Below are 26,179 nucleotides of genomic sequence, written 5' to 3'. Positions count from 1 at the left end.
GCGACACTCAATCTGCCTACCCCCGCGGGACTTCACTGCATAGCTCGAAGAAGGGACAATTGTTGGACAAATGTAATCATCCAGTAGTACGCAAGAGGTACAAGTACGTGGCAACGCTTGCAACGCAACGCAGAGGACCGAGACAAGTGGAATCAGCTTGTAGAGGCCTTCACCCAGCAGTGAATAGATTCAGGCTGATGACGATGATTATTATTATATATAATCCCACCGTTCTGTGTTATCTAGCTACTCCACTGATACACAGATTATATAATTGAGTAGAGCAGAAGAGGTATCAAAATATTATTACCAAATATTATCAACTTCATGGTACTTACCTACTATTATCACAGTTGTCATAGACTAACATCATTTCTTGTTGAGTAAGTAGTTGGTGTGGTTCCCGACAGCAGGAGACAAGAAAGCATTATGTGATATAAATATAATAATAAAACCAATTAATCTGTGTTGAACAACTATTTATATTATATCATCATTAGGCAGATGTCATACTGTAAGTAAGTTGAACGTATCCGATAAATAATCTAAAAATGGACATGTAGGTTTATCTATATATATATGTTCAATCATTTAAGTAATTAATTCGTTTCTCACTTTAGAATTCATATTTCGTGGAGCACTTTCAACTTGATAAATGATAACACTAATAATATGTCGCTAATAATAATCAACTGAATGATTTTTGAAGTTATACTTCTTTTGGCGCGTTTGGGAAATCAGATCAGAGTGTATTTTTGGCTTGTGACATGTAACACATAATTTATTTTTTCACACGAAAAAAACGCACTCGATTTGATTCGAATCACCGATTGTTCGGCTATCAGCAGAACGCACTACCTGTACGCCACGGTATGGTACTGACGTGACGATTATACAGTATAATATTATAGTTTAGAATTGTGCCGTTGCCTAGGCAGCGAATTTATTATTGTCGGCCTTTTGCAATTCCTTACGTAAACACACGATTAAACGTCAGAGTGACATTTGGTACTTTAAAAATAAAAAAAAAAACAACGAGAAACCATTATATAATTTAGTAATATTAGTTAAAGTGTATAGAAATAAACCAACGGCGTCCCAATAAGCGGTCCTTTTTCTTGAGTGTGTAATTTAACAAGATAAGAGCTAGCCAAAGAATCTAGTTTATCACAAGTTTTGTTTTTGTTTTGTTACGCCAAAGAAGTATAACTTCTAACGCGCGTACATAAGTACACACACCGATTTTTTTAACTCATTTATTTTTATGTTAGCATACCTACCGAAAACGATGAAGGTCTTCTCAATATTGCACTATCAATTATTCAACTTTGTCAATTATAAATATATATTATTATATAGGTAATAATCTGGAAGGGTTTATTTAAGTTTTGAGTTTTGTTTTGATTTTAAAACCACAGAATATTAAGAAGGTATATTTTTTTTTCACACGAGATTTCATATTAATATTATGAAGTTTATTTATTCTAATAATATAATTTTCACGACTAGGTAATAAAAAAATTGATATTTTTTCTGGTGGTAACATAAGAGGCATGTTGTTTATTAATTATGTTATAAAATAAGAAACGAATCAATATTATGTAAGTTTATGACTGACCGAATTCCCATATTATTGCGTTTACATATTGTTAAATAGTATTATAAGGAATGTTTGTATATAACTAAGAGATACCCTTAGAATACATATTGAATAGACTAAGGCCCGTTTCAGACCGGACACCAGTGTCGCGCTCGTATATAATAAGGAGGCCTTTGTATTAGAATAAAGGGACCTTTGTATTATGTTTATAAACGCCCCAGAGCTAATGAGTCAACGCGTGCCCGGTACACTTTTCCGTCGGCCGCTACATTCTCAAGCCGCCGATACACTTGTTTTTATTACCGCAGCCAGTTTTATGTTATAATTTATAACGCGAAATTATGCGTTGACTCATTAGCTCTCGGGCGTTCATAAACATAACACAAAGGCCCGTTTATTCGAATACAATGGCCTCTTATATTATATCGAGCGCGACACCGGTGTCCCGTCTGAAACGGGCCTAAGTTAAGATGTAACGTGTGAATTTAAGAACTAGCTATATTCTCATAATAATCGATGTATTAGTTATTACATTATTGGAATAGGAATGTTTTTAAAGTAAAGGATAAGAAAGCCCTTTATAAATAAATGTTGTATATGTTCACATCATAAAATGACCACAGTTTCTCAATTAATAATCTCATGACTGAGGATCGGATTGACCTCTCTCCTCTTCGTATTCTACGACACGCAAGGCCTACTGTCAGTGGAATACGGAAGACCCGTGGCACTCATGAATAGGTGCAACCATCTGATGCATCGTAATATGTTTATTTTAATATTCCGATGCAACAAACCAAAAGATAAAACAGAGCGGACGACACAAACGGACACTAATGATCCTAATAATTATGAATTTAAAGTTACGCGCATTAAGGGGGGGCTGAAGAGCGCGACATTCAAATAGAATTTAGTATAGAAAGGACCTCGGCGTCGTAAGGACGTTAATTTAAATCGATCTTTTCGCAAAAATCACTAATCATCGGAGATTTTATTTCAAGAAACATTATTATTATTATTGATACTGTCGGCCGCTGTACATTATTATTTTATAAACACCTGCTCCTTGTCCACCGATCAGAAAACAGGGCTGTCAAAATAATATGAATTAATATTTTTAAAATATTAATTTCATCATAGTTTTTAATCAAACCTGTGCAAGTACATACTGATAACTTGGGTGGATTTCGTAGCAAACATACTATTGATATTTATATATACGGGTATATTATTATTATAACCCAATTCAAATTGAACATAGGTTGATACTCAAATACTATTATAGTATGTTTATGATTTCGAGAAAATAATACGATGGTATATAATCCATATCAATTATTTGAAAACATTACATTCGCATGTACATTATATAGTGTAAAGATCAGATAACTGTTTACTTTGCAAGATAACATCAAAATGTGTATATACTTATCTAAATGACGAATGAAAGCTTGGAAATGTGTTTTTTTCTATTTCAAAATCTTTTAATTGTGTATTATTTTATTACAGATTCAAGGCCAACTTCATATCTAATATATAAAAATTAATATTTGTGTGTTTGTTTGTTCGTATTGAATGCGCAGCCATACCGTTCATCCGATTGCGATAAAACTTTGTAAACTTATTGCTTGCACTTGCGCGAAGAGTATAGGCTATACTAATATATAAAAATGAATGTCTGTATGTCTGTCTGTCTGTGTGTCTGTCCCGTATGCGTTCCTATACCATTCATCCGATTGCGTTGAAATTTTGGTAAGTGGTTGTATGCACACCCATAAAGGTTTCTGAATTAGAAAAATCATCATCTTCTTCTTCTTCTTCATTCTATTTTCTTTTATTCGTATGGTTCCTATACCATTCATCCGATTGCGATGAAACCTTCGTCAGTTGTTGTGTTAACACCCGCAAAGGTTTCTGAAATAGTACAACCATCTTCTTCTTCTTCTTCTTCATTCTATCTTCTTTTATTCGTATGGTCCCTATACCATTTATCCGATTGCAATGAAACCGTCGTCAGTTTTTGTGGTAACACACGCAATGGTTTTTGAATTAGTACAACCATCTTCTTCTTCTTCTTCTATTCTATATTTTTCTATTCGTATGTGTTCCTATTCCATTCATCCGATTGCAATAAAATTTTCGTCAGTAATTGTGCCAACACCCGCGAAGGTTTCTGAATTAGTACAACCATCTTCTTCTTCTTCTTCTTCTTCTTTATTCTATCTTCTTTTATTCGTATGGTCCCTATACCATTCATCCGATTGCGATGAAACCTTCGTCAGTTGTTGTGGTAACACCCGCAATGGTTTTTGAATTAGTACAACTATCTTCTTCTTCTTCTTCTTCTATTCTATATTCTTCTATTCGTATTCGTTTCTATTCCATTCATCCGATTGCAATAAATTTTTCGTCAGTAATTGTGCCAACACCCGCGAAGGTTTCTGAATTAGTACAACCATCTTCTTCTTCTATTCTATCTTCTTCTATTCGTATGCGTTCCTATACCATTCATCCAATTGCAATGAAATTTTGATCAAGTGTTGTGTTCACGCCCGCAAAGGTTTCTGAATTGATACAACCATTTTCTTCTTCTTTTTCTTCTATTCGTATGCGTTCTTATACCATTCATCCAATTGCGATGAAATTTTGACCAGTTGTTGTGCGCAAGCCCGCGAAGGTTTCTGAATTAGTACAACCATCTTCTTCTTCTTCTATTCGTATGCGTTCCTATACCATTCATCCGATTGCAATGAAACTTTGGTGAGTTGTCGTGCGCACACCTGCGAAGGTTTCTGAATTAGTACAACCATCATCTTCTTCTTCTATTCGAATGCGTACCTACACCATTCATCCGATTGCAATGAAACTTTGGTGAGTTGTCGTGCGCATGCCCACGAAGATTTCTGAATTAGAAAATCATCTTCTACTTCTATTCGTATGCGTTCCTATACCATTCATCCGATTGCAATGACATTTTGATCAAATGTTGTGCCCTTGCCCGCAAAAGTTTCTGAATTAGTACAATCATCTTTTTTTCTTCTATTTGTATGCGTTCTTATGCCATTCGTCCGATTGTGATGAAATTTTGACCAGTTATTGTGCGCACGCCCGCAAAGGATTCTGAATTAGTACAACCATCTTTTTCTTCTTCTATTTATATGTGTTCTTATGCCATTCATCCGATTGTGATGAAATTTTGACCAGTTATTGTGCGTACGCCCGCAAAGGTTTCTGAATTAGTACAACCATCTTTTTCTTCTTCTATTTGTATGCGTTCTTATGCTATTCATCCGATTGTGATGAAATTTTGACCAGTTGTTGTGCGCACGCCCGCGAAGGTTTTTGAATTAGTACAACCATCTTCTTCTTCTTCTATTCGTATGCGTTCCTATACCATTAATCCGATTGCAATGAAACTTTGGTGAGTTGTCATGCGCATGCCTACGCAGATTTCTGAATTAGAAAATCATCTTCTTCTACTATTCGTATGCGTTCCTATACCATTCATCCGATTGCGATGAAACTTTTGTCAGTTGTTGTGCGCACACCTGCGAAGGTTTCTAAATTAATATTATATAAAATACAAAGTTTGTTGTTTGTTTGTTCCATCCAATTTTTTTTTTTTTTTTACTAAATATTAATAACATTAATAACGTTTTCATATTTTGGATTCGATTTTAATTTAGTGTTCTTATGTTTGACCTTTACTCCTATTAGAATTATTTTCATATTGCCATATTGTATTACACAGATATTTTAATATTAAAAAAATAATTACCTCATATTATTTTTCAAATATCTAAGATAAATATAACCATGAAGCGACCCTGTGCGAAGCCGGGTACTTCAGCTAGTAACTAATAAAAAATACTGCTTGTTTCTACGAATAAAAAAAGACAGGAAGGAAGATGTGTACAAATCACGGCAATCAGAAAGGCCGCCAATGCGTGATACACAAACATAAAATACACAAAATTACAAACACATTCGAAGTTTGCCTCACACGTACAGACCACGTGATATTTGTTTACGCAACATCGTCGCTTTTCAAAATGGCGAATTTGATTGCCAGATTTTACTGCGATGAATCAGTATGTTCCTTCTTGTCTTTTTTATTCGTAGGTTTGTTTACTGTGTACACCGAGAAATTTCCATTTATAAAATCGGAAACGATTTTTACAGAAGAGTTTTGGAATATAATGCAACCAAAACTGGAAAAAAATTCTATCATGGGTGTTGACTTCCTGAATTAGTTAACCCCAGGTCCATGCCACTACGTGAACCACAGTGGATATTAAGCCATTTCCACACTGGAAACAAGTTGCTGGCAACCACATTAAATTTTACGATACTTACCATAATTGCTTAAGAAATTTTACGATAATTATCATAATTATCGTAAAATCTAACGAGGTTTCCAGCAACTTGTTGCCAGTGTGGACCCGGCATTAGATGCACAAAACTTAAATAATATAAATAAAAATTTAAAATTATAAATATTTATGATTTATGTCTTCGACAGCCCTGATGAAATAAATATGAAATATGAGTCGATCGAGTCGTGTAGTAAGTTTATTGACACAAACAACTTTGAAGTGACCTTTTTATATTAACTACCAGATATTATGGACCACATGTAAAAAAATCATATTTTCAATTCTCAAGGGCAATTCTGTAGAGCGTCCCCATCGCTACAACTCGTATGCGAGCACCTGCGGGTCAGGTGTTCATCACTAGAATAAAAAGCGGAGTTCAGATAATTTGAAAACATCTCATGCATATATACCCACTAGAAAAAAATCATTAAAAAAATACGACACCAGACGTGGATTTTTTCTAGTGGGTAGGCATATATACATGAGATGTTTTCAAATTATGGTTGTCGAATATTTGTTTGTGAATTGTTACATTCTCAAGCCTTGTGAAGTATTCGTTGAATAAAATAAATAGTTTATTAAAAACCGAAGTGTCCGGGTATGATGAATGTGCCCGGTAAAGTATGTTGAGAGGTCCAAGGTTAAAGCTAATAGGTGAGGTAAATTCGAAAGTCAGTGGCACCTGCTAAATTTTGTTACCCCACCGCATTAAAAATAAATTATTATGCATATTTTGTCGAAAAGAACTCCCCAAACCATTTTCTGTGGGCGCAGTTCAACTCAAATTGAGCATGTCTGGTCTAGACAATAATATTTTCTCATTGTTTCCAGAATTAAAATGGCTACAAAAGGAGTTATTTCAGCAATAACAATTGTCACGATATTGTTATGTTTAGTCGGTAATTGCAGTTCCTACAAGGTTCTCATTGTAGCACCTTTGCCAAGCCGATCTCATGCGGTGCTCATGGAAGCTGCTGCAGATATTCTCACTGATAAAGGTCACGAGGTTAGTTTTTATCTCATGCAAGAGAGCAACATCTCTGAAATTACTACTAATTGAGTTATCCTTTTTTTATAGAATTCTATTCTACATAATGATGATATAAATTTATATTAAATTCTACAAGTCAATGATTATTTCGGTTGTTCAAAATTGTGATAGGTATAACAGATTTTTTGGCAATAGAGAGATGGGGTATCAAAAATACTGAAAACCGTTTAACAACATTCAATAACTTTATGAACAGTTCTGAAGATTTTGATAATTACTTTTATAGTTTTAACTGTCAATTCATGGTGGAAATGCATTGTATTATTTGATTAATTATTTGTTTAATTAAATAAAACACAATTTTATAGTACCTCTTCCACTTTCTTAATTAAATTTCTAGACCGGTTTCGTCATGCTCAAAGGGACATTATCAACTAACCTCCTTTGAGGTGGACGAAACCGGTCCAAAAAAATAATTAATAAAGTGGAATAAGTACTATAAAATTGTGTTTTATTTAATTAAATAAATAATTACATAATCAAAAAATTTAGATAATTATTGTGATTTTAAGATTCCTGTTGTTTTGTGAGTTTTTGGTATGTTACCTTATCCTTTGGAATTTCTTTAAAAATGTAGATTTGTGTAGAGTTATAGTGTAAATCGATGTTTTTCAACCTTTTTGTGATTTGCGACACACCATTTACAAATTGAAAAGTTCACTGGTTAGGAAACACAATATGTAAATATTAAATAATAAAATAAATATATATGTATGTAAATATCAAGGTACTCAATAGGTATCATAGGTACTTAGATAAATATTGCCTACTCTCAATAGTGATTTTTACATGAAGTAGATGAGATGGCCGATTCGTCAAATAGTGTTAAATCAAGTGTAAAAAAACAATCAAATAATATAAAAATCCTCGCAGTTAATCGCATTGGTAAATTTTGCGCAAGAAGGCCTACAAACCGGTTGTAGCCTTGGCTTAACTAAAACCGATACTGCCTACCAGTGACGTCCCTGACAAAATGCCGCCCCTGGGCATCGCCATAATGCCGCCCCATTTTTGTATACAATATTTTTTATCATCCGTGTTCGTGTCGTTTCTGGTCACCAAGGACGTCGAAGGGCAACGGAGGTAAACTAGACATCGCGAACCGGACAAAAAAATACAGTCCTGTTAAACCTTTTATGTTTATTAATACATTTTGTTTCCAACCAGTGGGCTGAATTTTTTTGAAGGAAAGACATTTTCGTTATTAAGTCTTTCAGTGCTAAAGACGCGCTAGGCACGTAACCATTAGTTGGCCATTAGATATAATTAGCATGATATTAAAATGTGGTAATTAATTAGTAATTACCTGGTCAGCAGTGAATGTGTTAATAATTTTAGGTAACTATTTCTATATATACCAAATTATTCTCCTCGATTTGCCGCCCTTCGAGTAACTGCCGCCCCCAAGCGACGCTCGATCTGTCTACCCCCACGAGATGTCACTGCTGCGCCTACTATGTTACGGGAGCTGACATAAATAATATAATTATTATACAAATTGTCTACATGGTAATTATTTAGGGTGGAATACAACTTATTAAAACGTTTTAAAATTTTAGGTTACACTGATAAGTGCCTACTCCATCGGTGCTTCCGATAAAAGGTATAGACTGGTGTCAATGCCTGAAGCCACAAGTACACAAGGTAAACCACATTAATATAATTACAAGATAAAAATAACTTTTTATATACAACGTTTTTAAATTTTCTGTTGAATTATTATGCTCAATAGTCAATATACTCAAACTTGTACTTGATATGAAGTTAATAAAAAACAAACACACAAAATATAGGATACTGAAATGTCATTTTGACATTTCATTTTGATTTCCATAGTAACGCACATATATATTAATAATTTAGATGCTAGTACCACCCCCTTAGCAACCAATAATAGTCTTTTACTTTTTACGAATTTTTCTGAAATAACTTTCCATACAAAACAGAATTAACTGAAAATGAATTCAACTCTGCTTAAAGATGACTAAAAGTGGGTATTAAAAGAATGCATTGACATCGTGTTCTGATATATTCTGAAAGTTTCAAATGTCTAGCTAGTCGGGAAGTTAGTTAAAAATCGATTGCAAGATTTGTACTGTACAAACAACCACCGGTCAAACAAGAATACGAGCTAATAAAAACGTAAAAATTAGATTACCGAGAAAATGTTTTGTTGACATTTTAAGATAGTGACTGCTTTATCATGTTGACGTCTTCCTAACAATGACTTGCATTACATTTAAGAGGAACGATAATAGTAAATATCATATAATAGATGACTCAATCGATTCGTCAGGGGATTTAAAGGGCGGACTTTAAACTTGTTAAAAATCGTTAAGTTAATCAACAATAAGTTAACCAACATATTTAAAGATGTGTATTTCTCACAAATTTAGTAGGTATAAAACATTTTTTAACGCTAAAACAGTGACAGTAGTGTATTTAGCAGTGACGAAGGGTGGAGGTAGGCTGTTAAGATCCGCCATAAATAGTGCACACCAAATTTTGTCAGTCATACGAATTTGTTTTCATTGACATAAGACTACAATTTACAAATGGTGTTGGTTAGTTTTTAAAATTCAATTAAACCCTGCGAAACCAAAACATAATAGATAATAGTTAAAAAATACTCGTCTAGCTATAAAATATCTAAAATTATACAATAAATCATACATAACTTTGAATATTTTATATATAGCATATTATGTTGTATCTATTTTAGTTTAGTTTAGGCATGGCTTAATGCATTTAAAAAAAATAATTAACAATATGTGTAATATGTATTTTCAATCGAACGAAAACAAATAAGTATGAATGAAAAAGTGTGCACAATTTTGTCGTATCGCCCAAACTGTACCAAAACTATTGTGGTTTGGTTAAGCAGGGCTCGATTGATTTTTAAAAACTAACCAACACCATCTGTAAATTGTAGTCTTAGTTCAATATAAACAAATACGTATGTAAAAAGTTTAATGTTCACTATTTCTGTCGGATCTTAACAGCCTATCTCCACCCTTCGCTACTAGTATTTAGTAATATAAGAGAAACAGTCACAAACACCCAGGCTTTGAGAAAATCACATAAATATATTATTGTGACCTCATCGAGAATGGAACTCAGGGCCCTCGAATGAAAGGTCGTCGTTTTACACACTGGACTATGAAAGCATTACAGTCCTACAAATTTTAAGAACGGTAAAAATGGAACTACGAACTACCATATGGACGCCATATTGAAAACGACATTCTAATGTCAGATTCTGTCCAGTTGCGAGTCATGATTGGGTAGTTTTCGACTGTGGCTCCCCCATCAATAATTCTTTAGATAAGTTTGTAGGTCTGTAAGTAAGTACCCAAAAGCATAACAAAATCCCTGCAACTAACATCAAAAGCATTGAAACAGATAAGTACTTGTACAAAAAATAACCCATTAATATTATTAATATAAGTATGTACCTATCACTGTCATTATTAAAAAAAAAATCCAGCATCAAAGTATCTTCTTTGTATACCCACCGCAGGTTGCTGCATAAATACGGTACTCAGGGCTCGAAATGGACCGGAGCGTACCAGAGCGCCGTTCCGGTTCATGAAATCCTCAAAATTATTGCTTTGTCTCGTGGAAAAAATAATTTTACCATCTGAACTAGATCGGCCATAAAACAAAAATATAGCACACTTATTTTTAGAAAATTGATAACTAGAGTCTGTCTTATATAAGCTGGCGTGCCGGTTCCCCCCCCGCCCCGCTTCAGCATCCATCTCGTTCCCTCCCATTGAAAACTTGCAACAGTTGAACGCGATGGCACAATGCTTTCCGTGTGACGTGTACGCCAGTTTATAGAATACAGACTCTATGTTAATATTTTCGGAAAATTATTGAGCGCTCCGGTTCGTAAAATTGTTAATTTCGATCGCTGCGGTACATACAGCCGACTGCAGCAGACCGCAGTAGCATCCGGTGGGTGCCGAACACGAAACATTTGTGGGTACACTCTAAATGTATGCAAATAATTTGAAAGCGAGTTACATTAGAGATTTTATTATCTTCCAGACTTATCTCAAATGTCAGCAAGTATGAGTAACCTGACATTTTGGGCGATGGCCCGGGGAGTCCAGAGATATATTCCCGTGTTCATATCAAAATTACTGGATGAAGCCGAACACATTATTGAAGGGAAAGATGAAAAGTTTGACGTCGTGATCGTCGTTCACTTCGGCAACGAGTATTTGCTGGGGTAAGAATAACCATACCCTTGTGGATAAATGTGATTCAGGGAGTCAGCCCGGCTATGTTCCAATATTGTTATCCATAGATAATCTATATTATTCGAATACGTAATTATGGTGAATGTCTGATTTAGACTAGCTGATAACGGCTGATGACCAAACCCAGGGCTCGAAATGTACCGGAGCGCACTGGAACGCCGTTCCGGTTCGTAAAATCGGTAATATTATCGCTCCGTCTCGTGGAAGAAATAATTTCAGCGTCTGAGCTAGAAGGGCCATTTAACATTAATATCTTTAGAAAATTGTTGAGCGCTCCGGTTCGTAATCTTTCCCATTTCGAGCGCTGACCAAACCTCTAAAAGTCTACCATTATGATTTATCAACATCTATTAATTTATTGTTGATCCATGCAGATAAAAATTAAAGATAATAGCTATCGATTAATCAGGATTATTAATCTAATCATCTCAGTGCATTCGATATTTATTATTGTCGTATGTCGTAAACGAGTGGTAAATTGTCCGCTTCGGAAACCGTGGCTTTTGCAAATTCACAACATGTTGGTTTTTCAATAAGATTACATTTTCGGAGATGACTATATACCTATTTGCTCTCCAGCGCTCAAAATGGAAAAAATACGAACCAGAGCGTTTGATAATTTTCCTAAAATTTACCTAGCCAGAGGCGGGTCTAGCGGTAAGCGGACTAAGCGGCCCCAAGATCTTGGAATGTTTTTAAAGAATTGTCTTACAGACGGATTTTGATAATTTTTTGAATTTTTTTTGATAATTTCTGTGATTGGGTGCAGTTCATCGTTTACTTTATTATGGTCTCGCTACTTAAGTCTTAGTTTCCGAACAATAAAAAATGCAGCAAATTTAATCATTTTTCCTGACATTGTGTAAATGTTGGTTCAGCAATAACCGAGAAGAAGTGACTCACTAGTCACTAGTAAAAATGCACCGAATTTAATAATTTTTGCTGACGTTGAACTTTTGAAGATGAATTTGACCAATTTTTTTAATATTTGTAAAGAAAACAAGGACACTATTAAAACCACACCAGACATTTATCGAGCCGCCAAATAAATGTCTTGCACATTCCCAAATGTAGAAATATTATTGATTTTTTTTAACACTCCCCTTATGTAATGCGTCAGGTGAAAGATCGTTGTCTGTTTTAAAGCGTGTAAAAAAAGAAAGTACTATGGGAGAAGAAAGATTAAATAGTGTGCCATTTTGTATTATTGTAGAGCAAGAAATTTTAAACCGAATTGACACTGCCAAAATAATTTAATTAAATGCAAGACGAAAATTTATTTGAAAAATATATTTTTTTAATTTTATTTCTATTACCTTTGTTATATTTTATGTTAATAAATTAATGAGATTTTCTATGTATAAAACTTTTTTTTTTCTAACTTGAATTTGGGGGGTCCGAAAAATTTACCGCTCAGAGCCTCCACTTGACTTGATCCGCCACTGTACCTAACTTGTGGCAAAAGGCATCGGGGTGGAGATTCCTGTGGGTCTATTCTATGCTTATCGACCGCTAAAGTGATAAAGTGATAAATATTATCAAACTTAGGGTAGGTTTGTATCAAAATATTAGCACTTATTGTAACAATTACACGAAGTTGGTTTTTATTGTTGCAATAAGTGCTACATTTTAACAGCACCTATCTTGCTGCTGTTAAAATATCGCACTTATTGCAACAATAAAAACCAGCTTCGTGTAATTGTTACAATAAGTGCTAATATTTTGATACAAACCTACCCTAAGTTTGATACTATTTATCAATTTAGTGTTCGATAAGAATAGAATAGACCCACTGGAGGACACGGTCTGTAGCGCCGCATATGAAAAATGGGGTCTACGACACATTATGAATAGATATTATTTTGAGGTATTATATGAGTCCGACAAGTTTTATACCTCTTCATATTTTTAAAATAGGTATGTATTAGGTTTATTAAGTAAGTAAATTTAATTACTTTTTAATAGTTCACTCCAGTTATTTTGAACTCTGTAATGCAGTTACAATAGCTACATAAATCCACCATAAACACGGAGGCAATTTTTTCTTTAACATAGGTAAGTAATATGTTCTTAAATAGGTAGGTGCCTACCTATTACAGTGAGTTAATAATACTAATATGTAGGTACCAAAAGATTAGAATAGTAGGTACTTAAATGGTACGTCATCGATAACTCAAATATGTACATTTATAATATCATGTAACTACATTGTTTTCAGTTTAGGCGAGAGGTTTGATTGTCCAGTCATCTTTTTCACTCCCCTGGCGATGAATCCATGGCTGGCAGCCCTGATCGGGAATCCCCTGTCACCAGAGATATACCCAATGTGCTACTTACCATTCACTAGCAAAATGGGACTGATCGAGAGGACCATAAATTCGGCATTTATTCTGCTTTTGCGAACACTGGGATGGTAAAATTATTTAGTATTTAACAATCAAACACAACATGTGTTTATAAATTAATCTACTCTATTTAAAATGTTACTATTCCTTTTTCAATGGTTGTACTTTACATTTATCTTAAAAGAATATTATGACTCTTTTACCAATTATATTTTTTACTATACAGAAACACAAATTTAATGTAATACAGTATTGGAAAACTTCAAAAATACACTTATTAGAAAACATCATGGATCTAGTTGGATTCGAACACATATAAAGCCGCATTTAGACCAAGCGAGCAAATGTTTGTTCTTCTCCCACTACAGCGAAATTATTATGCTCGCTCAACAAAAAGCGAGAGAATTTCGCTGTAGTGGGGGAAGAACAAACATTCGTTCGCTTGGTCAAAATGCGGCTTAATATAATATCGATTACTCGAAATTTTAGGTTAAAATTTGGTCAAAATTGGTTGACAGATGTTTTCTTGAAATCGACTAATGATACAATGCATAATAGGTATAGTCCAATGAGTAAGGCATTGTTTTCTCATCCTTGGGTCTCCGTGTTCGATTCCCGATGACACCATAATACATTTATGTGAATCTATCATATCCTGGGTATTTCTGTGGTTGATTCATTACTACTGGAGTCCATATTCTTTAAGCTGGCGTTCACGTCACGTCGCTCGCGGACGGAAACCATTGTGTCATCGCGTTCGACTGTTGTAAGTTTTCAATGGGAGGGAACGAGAGGGAGTGCAGTGTTAAGATGCTGAAGCGGGCGAAAATCGCACGCCAGCATAAAGAATAAACTACTAAAAATACTAAAAAAAAGAAAAAGAAGAAGAATGTGCTACACAGTACACACATAAATAATTAAAAATATTATATTGCAACGTCGTTAACCTAACCTATCTGTTTTAAACAATAAACGACTTTGATTTTTTTCCAATGGCAGGACCTAAGCGGTCCCTAAATTTAAAAGGAAAAGTTTTCATTATTTATTTTTAGGTTATTTCTAACCCCCGTCCAAGAAGAGTTCTACATAAAGACATTCCCTAATGAATCGCAAAGAGTTCCATACGCATCGCTGGTAAAGAGAGCAGCCTTGGTGCTCACTTCCACGCATCCTTCATTGGGATTAGTTCGTCCTCTGCTGCCAAAAGTAGTAGAGATCGGAGGATTTCACGTCGGAAGTGCAGAGCCCCTTACCGAGGTAATTGTCAATCATAATATACTAGTAACTAGACTATAGTCCGACAACATAAACGTTAACATTCGGTTAACGTTCGGTTGTTTTCGGCCAGTACGGGAGCGACTAAGAAAGGAACAGTCCGTATTACACATAGCAAATCGTCAAAGTTACTTTGAATATGAATAATTATTAAACTACTCTCCACAACAAGATCTCGGCGATAACAGGAAGCCACTGTAGTCGCGTGGAGAACATGTATGTGTTGTCATTTCTTCAGAAAACGACAGGTTTGGGTTGGGTTTTTGGGTTTTTAATTTATAACATTTATATTGTCAGTTACTCACTTAGAGGTCCAATTATTATTTGATAATTAACAATAGAAAAATAAATTAAAATAATCTCTGCTCTTAATTATCATTATTATGATACTTCAATAAACCCACATGAACTAATTGTATTACTGCAGGTATTTATTAATTAAATATGTAATAGAACACAAATTATGACTTTTAATAAGTAGAAGTGTACAGTATAGGTACATAGGTATTAAATTTATATCGATGACCCAATCACATTTTTTTTTATAATTTACAAATAATGTAGTAGTAGAAGTTGGCACGCATGTATGGGGAATGATCGTCGTCTGACGAAAGGAGCTGAAATTTTGCAGGAATCCAGCCATCAATCTACTTATTGACAAAAAAAATACCATCGATTCGAGTAGCGTAAAACTTTTATTGGACGACCCAGTTCCTTATTTTGATGTTTACTAAATCTCTCCTGGCTTGGTTTAGAATCATCTTAGATTAAAATTCGACAAATCAAAATAAAAAAGGTACCCACCTCTCTTGTATATAATATATGGCAATATTAAGATAATAAACGGTTATAATACAACAAGAAAAAAACGCCAGCATTAGAAAACAAAAGCACAGAACTAGTCAACATGGATATTCACTGTGGAACGGCCACGGCGTCAATTTATGCAACAGATCCTTCTCCGCCTTACCTGTATAGTTAAATTAGGTAAATGTAGGTAGGTACCTACAGGTAAAACATCTGATTTCCTATACAGCGCATGAACTACTATTGTGTAGCTAAAGATAACGCGTTGCTATCACTCAAGGTAAAATAATGGGTCTATGAAGATTTGGCGCCGGGACAACTGGACGCCACGCAATTCGAAAATAAACAGACGTTAGGTACTTATACGTACTTTTAAAAAAATAGTTAATATTATTATTTATATTTAAATTATTATATTATGATTTAATAGTTCGAGAATTTAAATATGCACACGTAAATAATGATTTAATCGTATGTTTGAGTTCCAACGAAAAAAGAATTTTTATTTTTATATAAAGCCTAGGCATGGTAATTCTCAATCCGTAATATAAAAAACAGGTACTGTTCGGTTAAAGCGGATACAGCGGAAAACGCATTTTGAAAATAGCCGATAAACTGGATTATTTGTTAGTTTGGGTTAGTTTAGGTTAGGTTAGGTTGGGTTAGGTTAGGTTAGGTTAGGTTAACCTAACAAATAATCCAGTTTATCGGCTATTTTCAAAATGCGTTTTCCGCTGTATCCGCTTTAACCGAACAGTACCAAAAAACATTATGTTAAGAGTAAAATGAAATAAAACTACCACGTAGTAGATAAAACTGATTAAAATTCATCGCCTACGTTCTGTTTACGTGTCTACGACAGTGCGGCGTCCAGTTGTCCCATTCCCAAAATAATGACAAGCACATGGCCGGAATAATACCCATAGGAGCGCTAAGCACCCATGCCCCAATTATATAATATATATTTTAGAAATGAAACAAAACTTACATTGAGATTTATTTTTGTATACATTATTTATTGGTTTACATATTATGGACATTTAAAAAAAACATTTACACACTTACATACAATATAAATTAGAAAATTCTGTATGTTCCTCGTAGAGGTGGGAAAACTGGTCGATTTTGAAGACTAAGTATACTTACTACCAGTATTAAAAAATACTTAGTATCGAAACTTGTTCCAAAATACTTACTAGTATTTGAAATATCGGCTATAATAGAATCGTTAAAAATACATCCACTTTTCGGAAAGTCCCATTTTCGAGACAGGTATAACTGGAACTATGGCACTAGTCACTCCTGTTTCAGTAGAAAATACTGGAGCATTAAAAGCACTGGTTTCATTTATCTGTAAAGCATTTTCATTTACAGGTGGAGCTATATTTTGCCTGGCAAATTCAATATGAATAATTGGGTGCTTGCGCTGTAAAAGTTTCTTCAAATTTGACATTGACTTGTATGATTTTTTTATTTTACAAACATTACAGATGGAATAATTTGTAACTATTTCTTTGGAACGATTCCACACGAAACTTAACCTTTTAGTAGCCATTTTTACACAAATTGTTTATTAAGTATAATATAATTATTATCCATTTATACAATCACGCATACAATTTGAATTCAGTTTATGTTTATAAGTTCCAATTATAACACTAAAAAATCGAGAAACTCGACGTGACAAAACCAGATAAACGCGTAGTCAGTTAGCGTTATAAGAACGCCGCTATTCCGGCTTGCAACTGACGTCAACTCGATGTAAATGTCTTACTCAACTAAAACTAAAACCAGTCGCATACTAAACATACGCGAGTCGCGACGCCGAGGTGTGATGATTTCATACGTAGCAAGATTACAAACTATCTAGCGGACGGCGAGTCACATACCATGCGTCGAACTACGGAACTCGATAAAGTCTCATACTCAACTGAAACTTAAAACTCTTAAAACCCAAAACTAAGGCGAACTCAAATAGTATACTATAAAACGAATGACCATTTCTGTCCTTCACTATACCAACTTTACAACCACAGAAAAGAAAATAAATAGAACTCCGATCTCCTATTCTACAAACGTTTGAAAGTGAAGCAGGATTTTAGTAGTGTGAGTAAATGTGTGGACGCAAAAAAAATGACCTTCGTAGCACGCACAGAGCCGCATTATTGATGACTACTTTCAGTAGAAAGACTTAATACGAAACATATTTTAAATACTTACATATTACTAATATTAGTGTTTTAACGCGTTTTTAAATTAACATACATACTTATTAATTTCACACACAATTAGGAATATACTTTCTAGAAATTAAAAAAAGGATATTAATTTGGTTTTTTAGAAAGTATATTTATATGAAATGAATGAACATAAATAACACATTGTACAGAATAATTATGAAAAATATTAAATATAATTATAAAAATCCCATTCAACTTATACGTCACATAATATATAAGATTAAGTAGTAACAAGATAAGTACAGCAATATTTACATACAACAGGTAATTCTATATAGGTATAACATTAATCGCATTTATAATAATATATTAACAGAAAGCATACATTTTGTCTTATACCTAACTTACTGTCATCCATCAAACACACATTTTATTAATGGTGTGGGTTGAAAAAATCAATCTAATAAACAAAAATGATGGGACCCATGTAGGGCTTCCAATTATTATTAACCAGAGGAAAATTACTTACTATCCAGTTAGCGGTTAGTTTGCTTATTTACATTATTTACAATATATTTGTATACAAACAAAACTATTTACGGGCAAGACAAGACGTGTACCTACTCAATTTAGGGGATTAAGCAGAAAACCCAATGCAGTTGTCGATATCCCACAGCTCTATAGATTTGCCGTGGATATCTAAGCCACGCGTAATCCTTAAAGACCGCCGCGCTATTATTTATTCTATGGAATTTGTCTCACACTATATCAATAACAATAAAAGTAAGCCATTTAAAGGGTAAGTAAGTAATAAAGTAATTTAGGCAGGCGATTTTATTACTTGAGTGAAGACTGAGTTGTTGATTATTTGTTACGACGTGACGTTTTTGAAAAAGCTTTCACATGTTATTTTCGCGGTTTGTCTCTTTAGTTCATATACCTACTAATAATTATATAATAATAACCCGGTTTTCGGTTAGTTTACATATCCGCGGTTACCCAGTTAGCAGGTTTCAGTAAAAATAGGGTTGGAAGCTCTAGATCTATTAACACGCTATTCATTTTTCGTATACAAATATGAAAAACGACGGTACGGACGTAAATAAGAAAATATTATACACGATTTATTCAATCGAGACAGGGAGAAAAACCAAATATCAACTTTATTGACTTTTCTGTCGCATGTATAATGGAAGATCTCTCTAAACATGGCATTATCACTTCCCTTCCGACTAAATATAGGTAGGTACACAATACATCTACGATGAGCAATAATACATAACTGAAACATTTAATGACTTCAAAATAAAGTGATAGTCAGCAACTCGTAGTCGAGATGGATATCCAAAACAAGGTACCTATTTGGAATGATAAAAAGATCATGGCTATGTCAAAATGCCGACGGAGATTAGGTATGTCGACGTAGTTTTAAAATTTGAAATAATATAGCTAGCCATGTGTTTTTTTTTTAAATTCATAATCGGCGGCAGTGCGTAAGGTACTGGCCTTCCATCCCAGATGATGAGTTCTGGGTTCGATCCCGGTGAAGTCAAAATATATTTACATAATCTAATATGTAAATTCCTTAAGCCTGGGAGTTTTACCACTATTATTGGGCTTCACGGCCTGTTATGGTGTTTAATAAAGAAACAAATAATAATTATAAAAAATAATACAGCCCCTTTATAAACATTATATATGTATACAATACTTATGTGTTTACGTTATTTCTTGATAATAGAAAGTAACATTCAGACCATCGACATCTAATTCAAATATAATTTTCTACAGTAAATATTTTACTATATAACTATAACAATACTAACCTAACATGATCTTGATCTTGATCCCGTGGAAATCTGTTATGCCAAAAGTCAATTCTTAGTATAATATCATTAATTATTCATAAAATATTTGAAATCGTTAAACTTTGTAATTTGTGTGTTTATCTCTTCATTTTGTGATTAAAATGAATATTGACAGTAAATAAATGCACATTTACCTATGCATATTGCATATGCAACTGTATAAACCATTATGATAAACGAAAACAGTTATAATTGATTATAATAAATATTATCTAATATTCCGTCTGAAATGCGGCCCTGTTATTCGAACAAAACACACGTATTATATGTATACAATAGTGTGCGTCGCACTTTCCAAATGCATATAACATTTTTTGTGCGTAACTTCAAATAGCACGCATAAAATAAATTTTAATGCATGTTACGATATTGACATATATATTCAAAATAATAAAAAAATATGCTTACTTGTGAAATGTAGTTGCACTATTTCTTTTATTTTTCATATTTGTATCACTACTACAACCTTTTACTGAACAGATTGCCATTTTATATTTTAAATGAACATAAAACCGAGAGCACTGGGAGTAGTTGTCAGGCCGACGCACAAGTTTAGAGTGACGTTTTCTGAACACGCGGTTTAAGTTTACCTTACTCGAGATCGGTTGCTTGCATAGCCTTACCGGTTGGGTATTTCAGTTCCCTATATTTCTGAGTTCCCTGTTTACAACAGAGGAGAAAGGGAGAACAATGACAGTTGAGTATAATATCACGGCTAGACATACGTGTATCATGATATCTCTCTCGCGCGCATTTAATATCAATAGCGTTGAAAGTCAACCAGCATTACGCGAGTCACTGCTAGACGCGACTCGGCGCGGGGCAAGTCACTGCGATGACATCATCATTGCGTTTGAATTCGAACATCTAATACGTTTCAAGTTTCTTGAAACAAGTTTATTGGGCCACAAATACTTAGTATGGATAGTTTCATCCGAAACTTAAGTACACAAACTGGTGACAGTATTTCCAACTCACCTCTAGTTCCTCGTGATGCCCTAAGCACGGGTTTATTTTCGCTGGATAAGCATGACATAATATAAGGTTATAAAGGGTCGTTTCATAAATTGTCTATATTATATATTATTAAAACCCGTATGCTCATGCGTATCGGTAGATTTTGTCCATAAAGTAAAATAGAAAAAAACTTTGCCTTTCCAAATATCATTAAACTTCGCAGATGAATCCATATAGCATAATGTTATTCTCAACGTTTCCTCCCTACCAGCTATTTCTATATTCTCTAAAATGAATATTACATCCAGCAAATTATTACAGTCAATGGAGAGCTGTTTTGGCTAAATTTTAAAACTGATACGACTGGTCTATTTTTTTTTCTAGGTATCTAATTAGAAAATTATAAACTCTTAAAATTAGTGCAAAAGAGAATGGGTATAATGTTTTAAAGAAATTAAGTTATCTATCAGCTATTTTTAACAATGCATGAAAAATACATGTTTTCCGTAAGTTTTGATTAAACGAGCTCAGTGGTTTTACCGGAAAAGAGATCACAGATATTTTTAATAAACTATTTCTTTTTATTCAACGAATAAGACACAAGATTTGAGAATGTGACATTCTATAATATTGAATTGACATAATTTGAAAACATACACACTAAAAAATCAGTTTTGTAGAAAAAAATACGACACCCGACGGGACTTGAACCTTTATCTGCTGGATTCGCGCCAGTATTCTTTTCCAAATTAAGTTACGGGCAAAATTACGACGATTTAAACTAGTAGTTGTTACGTGAAATGCTTATCATTCGATACCACATTACCAATAAACAAAAGTTCGCTGTTTACATTATCCTTGTATTCTTCGACAGGATCTGAGCAAAATCATGGACGACTCACCCCAAGGAGTTATCTTATTCAGTCTCGGTAGCAGATTCATGAGCAAGCACCTTGGCGAGGATGCCATCGCAAGTCTGATCAACGCCCTGGGATCTGTCAACCAAACAGTTTTGTGGAAGTTCGAAGACGAAAGTTTACCAAATGTACCTAAGAATATCATATTGAGAAAATGGATGCCGCAGAGAAGTATTTTGGGTAAGCAATAGGTCATAGATAGACCCATGTATAGTAGAAAAATAAATACAAACAAATCTTTTTGAAAAAAGTAAGACCCGCAGGAATCGACCCTGCATCTCTTGGGTATGGGTCTAGGACGATTTGGCGCCGGAACAACTGGACGCCACACAATTCGAAATTAAATAGACGTTAGGTACTTTAAAAAATATATTTAATATTATTATTTATATTTAAATTATTATTTTATGATTAAATAAATGGTGAGAATTTAAATATGCATAATATGTAAATAATGATTTAATCGTGCATATTTTTAAGTTCCATCGAAAAAAGAGTTTTTTATTTTATATAAAGCCTTAGGTGTGGTAATTCTCAATCTGCAATAAAAAAACATTATGTTAAGAGTAAAATGAATTAAAACTACTAAGTTGTAGATAGAAACTGATTAAAATTCCTCGTCTACGTTCTGTATACGTGTCTACGTTAGTGCGGCGTCCAATTGTCCTGGCGTCCAGTTGTCCCATTCCCCTTGGGTATCGCGCATATGCACATAGACCACTATGCTAAAGGCGTCATACTTAATTGCGACAAATTTTAAACTAATGTCTTTTAATACTCTCTGAAGCGTTTTCTAAATTGAGCTACTATTGGCGATCGGCTTTTGTATTTTAAATCAAAGTAGGTATTACTTTAATAACTAGCCGACGTCACGGATCACTCCAAGATTTTTTGTTATAATTTACTTGAACTTGTTAATAATTATTCTTAATTAACTATTTTTTTATTCAACGAATAATTCACAAGATTTAAGAATGTAACATTTTAATTATTGAACATGTTAAACGAGTTAAATCAATATTGAGATATAGGCGCCCAACAGTGGCGAAGGGTGGAGGTAGGCTGCTAAGATCCGACATAAATAGTGCACACTAAACTTTCTCAGGCATACGTATTTGTTTTTATTGAACTAAGGCTACAATATTCAGAGCGTATTGGTCAGTTTAAAAAATCTATTAAACCCTGCTTAAACCAAACCATAATAGTTTTGGTATGCTATGGGCGATTCGACAAAAATAGTGCACACCTTTTCAGTCATACTTATTTTTTTTCGTTGAATAAAGAATAGGTACATACTAGGGATTCCAATCCCGGGATCCCGGGAACCCGAGCTATTTTCGATACCTATGAATCCCGGGATTGATAAACATAATCCCGGGATTTCGGGATTGATTTTTTTATCAATTTTTATGGAACTAGTTCCCTAGTACATACTACAGATGGTGATTTGCGTCACATTTTAAAAGCTTGTGTGTTAATTTTAATTTTACTCAGCCCACGCCAACATAAAGCTGTTCATAACCCAAGGGGGACAGCTGAGCACTATAGAAGCGGCACATCATGGAGTTCCAATAATTGTGGTGCCAACCTTCGGGGACCAGACACACAATGGAGCTGTGGCTGAAGAACTCGGCCGAGGACTGATGCTCAAGATGAACAATCTTACTGAATCTTCTTTGAAATGGGCGTTGAACGAAGTCCTCGACAATCCTAGGTAGGTACCTACTACGATATACTTATTCTAACTCACTCCAACTAGAGGATCCGGAAAACGGTGAAGATAATTACCATTTTCGTTCCTTGGCGTAGCATATAAGCTTCCACAGAATGAAGGTTATCGTAACAGATAGAGCTTAATAGTTGTTCGTCATTCCCTCAACACCTTGGGTCACATGCAGCGCTCGAAATAGAAAATTTGACGAACCGGAGCATTCGATAATTTTACGAAAATATTAACATAGTTTTAATTATAATTCATAATTTAAGTTCATTGTTCTAATTTTATGTGTATTTTATAAAAATAAGTGTGTTAGATTTTTTTATACCTACTTATGGCATATCTAGCTCAACGGTCAAATTATTTTTTCCACGAAACAGAGCTATAGTTTTGGGGATTTTATGAACCGCAATGGCACTCCTGTGCGGTGCGCTCTGGTCCATTTCGAGCCCTGCATTCCGACCATGTCCGATCCTAATAAGATCATATTATGGGCCTACACAGAGTGGAGGTTTGCATTAACAAATTTTCTTTTTACGAAAAATGGATGTCAGCCACTTACTGAACCTATTAGGTCATACCATTACTCATAGACAAATTGAAAAACAACATGTGAATTTGTCAGACCCAGGATTCGAACCCTGCGCATCTATCATATACAAGACTGATATCGGCCGCTATCGGCGGCTATCGAGGGTAGTTTATCATATTTATGTATTGAGGTATTAAAATTATTGTTACAATAAGTTAGTTGTAATTGTTACAATAAGTGCTAAGTCTTGGCTGTGTTAATTTTTAGAGCGAGATAGACAGTTTTGTCAGTTTAGACGACTAACTTATTGTAATAATTTCAATACCTCAATACTTAAATACTATAAACTACCGTCGATAGCCGCCGCCAAAGGCCGATAGCAGTCTTGTGTATAGAATAGATGCGCTGCACCGCGATTTCCTAACTATCGACTCGTGTGGCACCAGACGACATGACGTAATTGTGACGTCAGCCAATACACGCTCGAGGCATGCCGCCCAGCGCGCAGTGCTCACCGTAGATATTATTACGATGAAACACCTATTATGTGTATGGTGACAATGAATAGCGCCGCTGTCTGAGTAGCGTTATTTTCTCGAGTGCTATTATCACACCGGTAGTACGTCACAATGATGTTATATGACGTCATGTCGACCGGGAAGCTTGCACTCGCAAGTTCTAACATAGGGCAGCTGGACCGATACCGATGCGGTAACCACTCGGCCATCGTCAGTTAATAACACCCACCATAATTATTACATATTAATTTCGAATTTATTTTTATATTAGGTATATCTAAATTAATGTAATCTACGTGGTAGAACGTTGTTTTCAAATAAAATGCTATTTTTTTAATTCGTACAGATTACCCCTTCGGCAAAGCACTGATCGATACAAATTCCATTCAGATTTTATACTTTTCTGTTATTTGAGAATCGGTCTAATGGTGTCGGCCAATTGTCTTTCGTACAAAATACTAGACACATATTATATTAACCGATTATAACCGTGTCCGGAAACTTGTACGTATGCAATTCACCGTATCACAATTCACCGTGAAATGTTATATCAGAAATATATGGCCGTATATTAAAGACGGTCCAACCTCTTTGTGTCGTATTCTTTATTTCTTTCTTTCGACCATGTCCGATCCTAAAAGGATCATATGGGCCTCCGCAGAGCGGAGGTTTGTATTAACAGGTTTTTAAAAGAAATGGATATCAGCCACTTGCTCAACCTATTAGGTCCAAACTCTGACTCATACACAAATTGAAAAACTATATGTGTACTTGCCAGACCCAGGATTCGAACCTGGAACCCACAATGCTATAGGCCGACGCTTAAGCCGCGCGGTCATCATTGTGTCGTATAGTACATAACATAAAATTCATGTCTAAATAAACACAGTTCTTGTCGGTTTACACTTTACAGGAAGCCAGCAGCAAAATAGCCGATATACTGGTTAATTTGTTAGGTTAGGTTAAGTTTTCATTCTTGAATTCATGAATTTTGCCAAAATCTGCTATCAAAATTTAATTAAGATTAATATTGAATCTAATAAAAATGGAGAGGCGGTTCTCGTGGTGCAGTGGGTAAGGCGCTGGCCTTCCACCTGAGAGTTCTGGGTTCGATTCCCCGTGAGGACACAATATTTATGTGTTTTTCTCAAACCCTGGGTGTTTGTGATTGTTCAAAATTACTAACAACCACCTTGTACGAAAAGGCAAGGATATGGTTATTAATAATTCTAAAAATTAAAAAATATTTTAAAAAAATGGAGACCGTATAGTATTACGGTCATCTCTTTCCGATAAGCAAGCTCACGGCAAACTGTACCACGGTGAAATGTTTTACGTACAATTTACATGTAGCCTATTATAACAGCGTGCAAACCGCCTAAAAATACAATTGCCTCAAAGCCTTTTACTTGTTTCAGTTATGCAGCTAACGCAAAACGAATTAGCAAGCTGTTCCACGACAGGCCATTGGACCCGAAAGACCTTTTCACGTATTACGTTGAACACGTGGTGCGTACAAAAGGATGCAGTCATCTGACGCCTCCAGAAATCAGCTGGGCGGCGAATTTACTGATCGATGTGATGTGCATAGGTTTTTTAATTACATTAATTCCTGTTGGCGTAATTGTATTCGTCTATAGAAAATGCTTGAAGTCGAAAGATTGTAATTCTAAAGTAGTACACATTAAAAAGAATAATTGATTTATATATTTATTTACTTATCGAGTAGCATTTACATAGTAGAACTTCCATTCTCAAGCATATTGTG

General features: G+C 34.5%; 1 protein-coding gene across 1 annotated transcript; it reads left to right on the top strand.

The window, feature by feature from the left end:
• The first annotated feature begins 349 nt into the window (after positions 1-349).
• LOC147066854 (UDP-glycosyltransferase UGT4-like) lies at positions 350-26,179 on the top strand. Its single transcript, XM_085954047.1, has 9 exons — positions 350-514; positions 6,808-6,982; positions 8,587-8,671; positions 11,081-11,264; positions 13,514-13,708; positions 14,693-14,897; positions 21,602-21,824; positions 23,139-23,358; positions 25,830-26,179. The coding sequence occupies exons 2-9, from the start codon at positions 6,815-6,817 to the stop codon at positions 26,110-26,112; spliced, it is 1,563 nt and encodes a 520-aa protein (XP_085810173.1). The 5' UTR covers positions 350-514; positions 6,808-6,814; the 3' UTR covers positions 26,113-26,179.

The sequence above is a fragment of the Rhyacophila brunnea genome, unplaced genomic scaffold (assembly GCF_057557595.1).
Source record: "Rhyacophila brunnea isolate RB1 unplaced genomic scaffold, BYU_Rbru_1.0 scaffold_4, whole genome shotgun sequence".
Lineage (NCBI taxonomy): Eukaryota > Metazoa > Arthropoda > Insecta > Trichoptera > Rhyacophilidae > Rhyacophila > Rhyacophila brunnea.
Note: the sequence above shows the minus strand (reverse complement) of the source record. Positions and strands in the feature narration are given on the sequence as shown.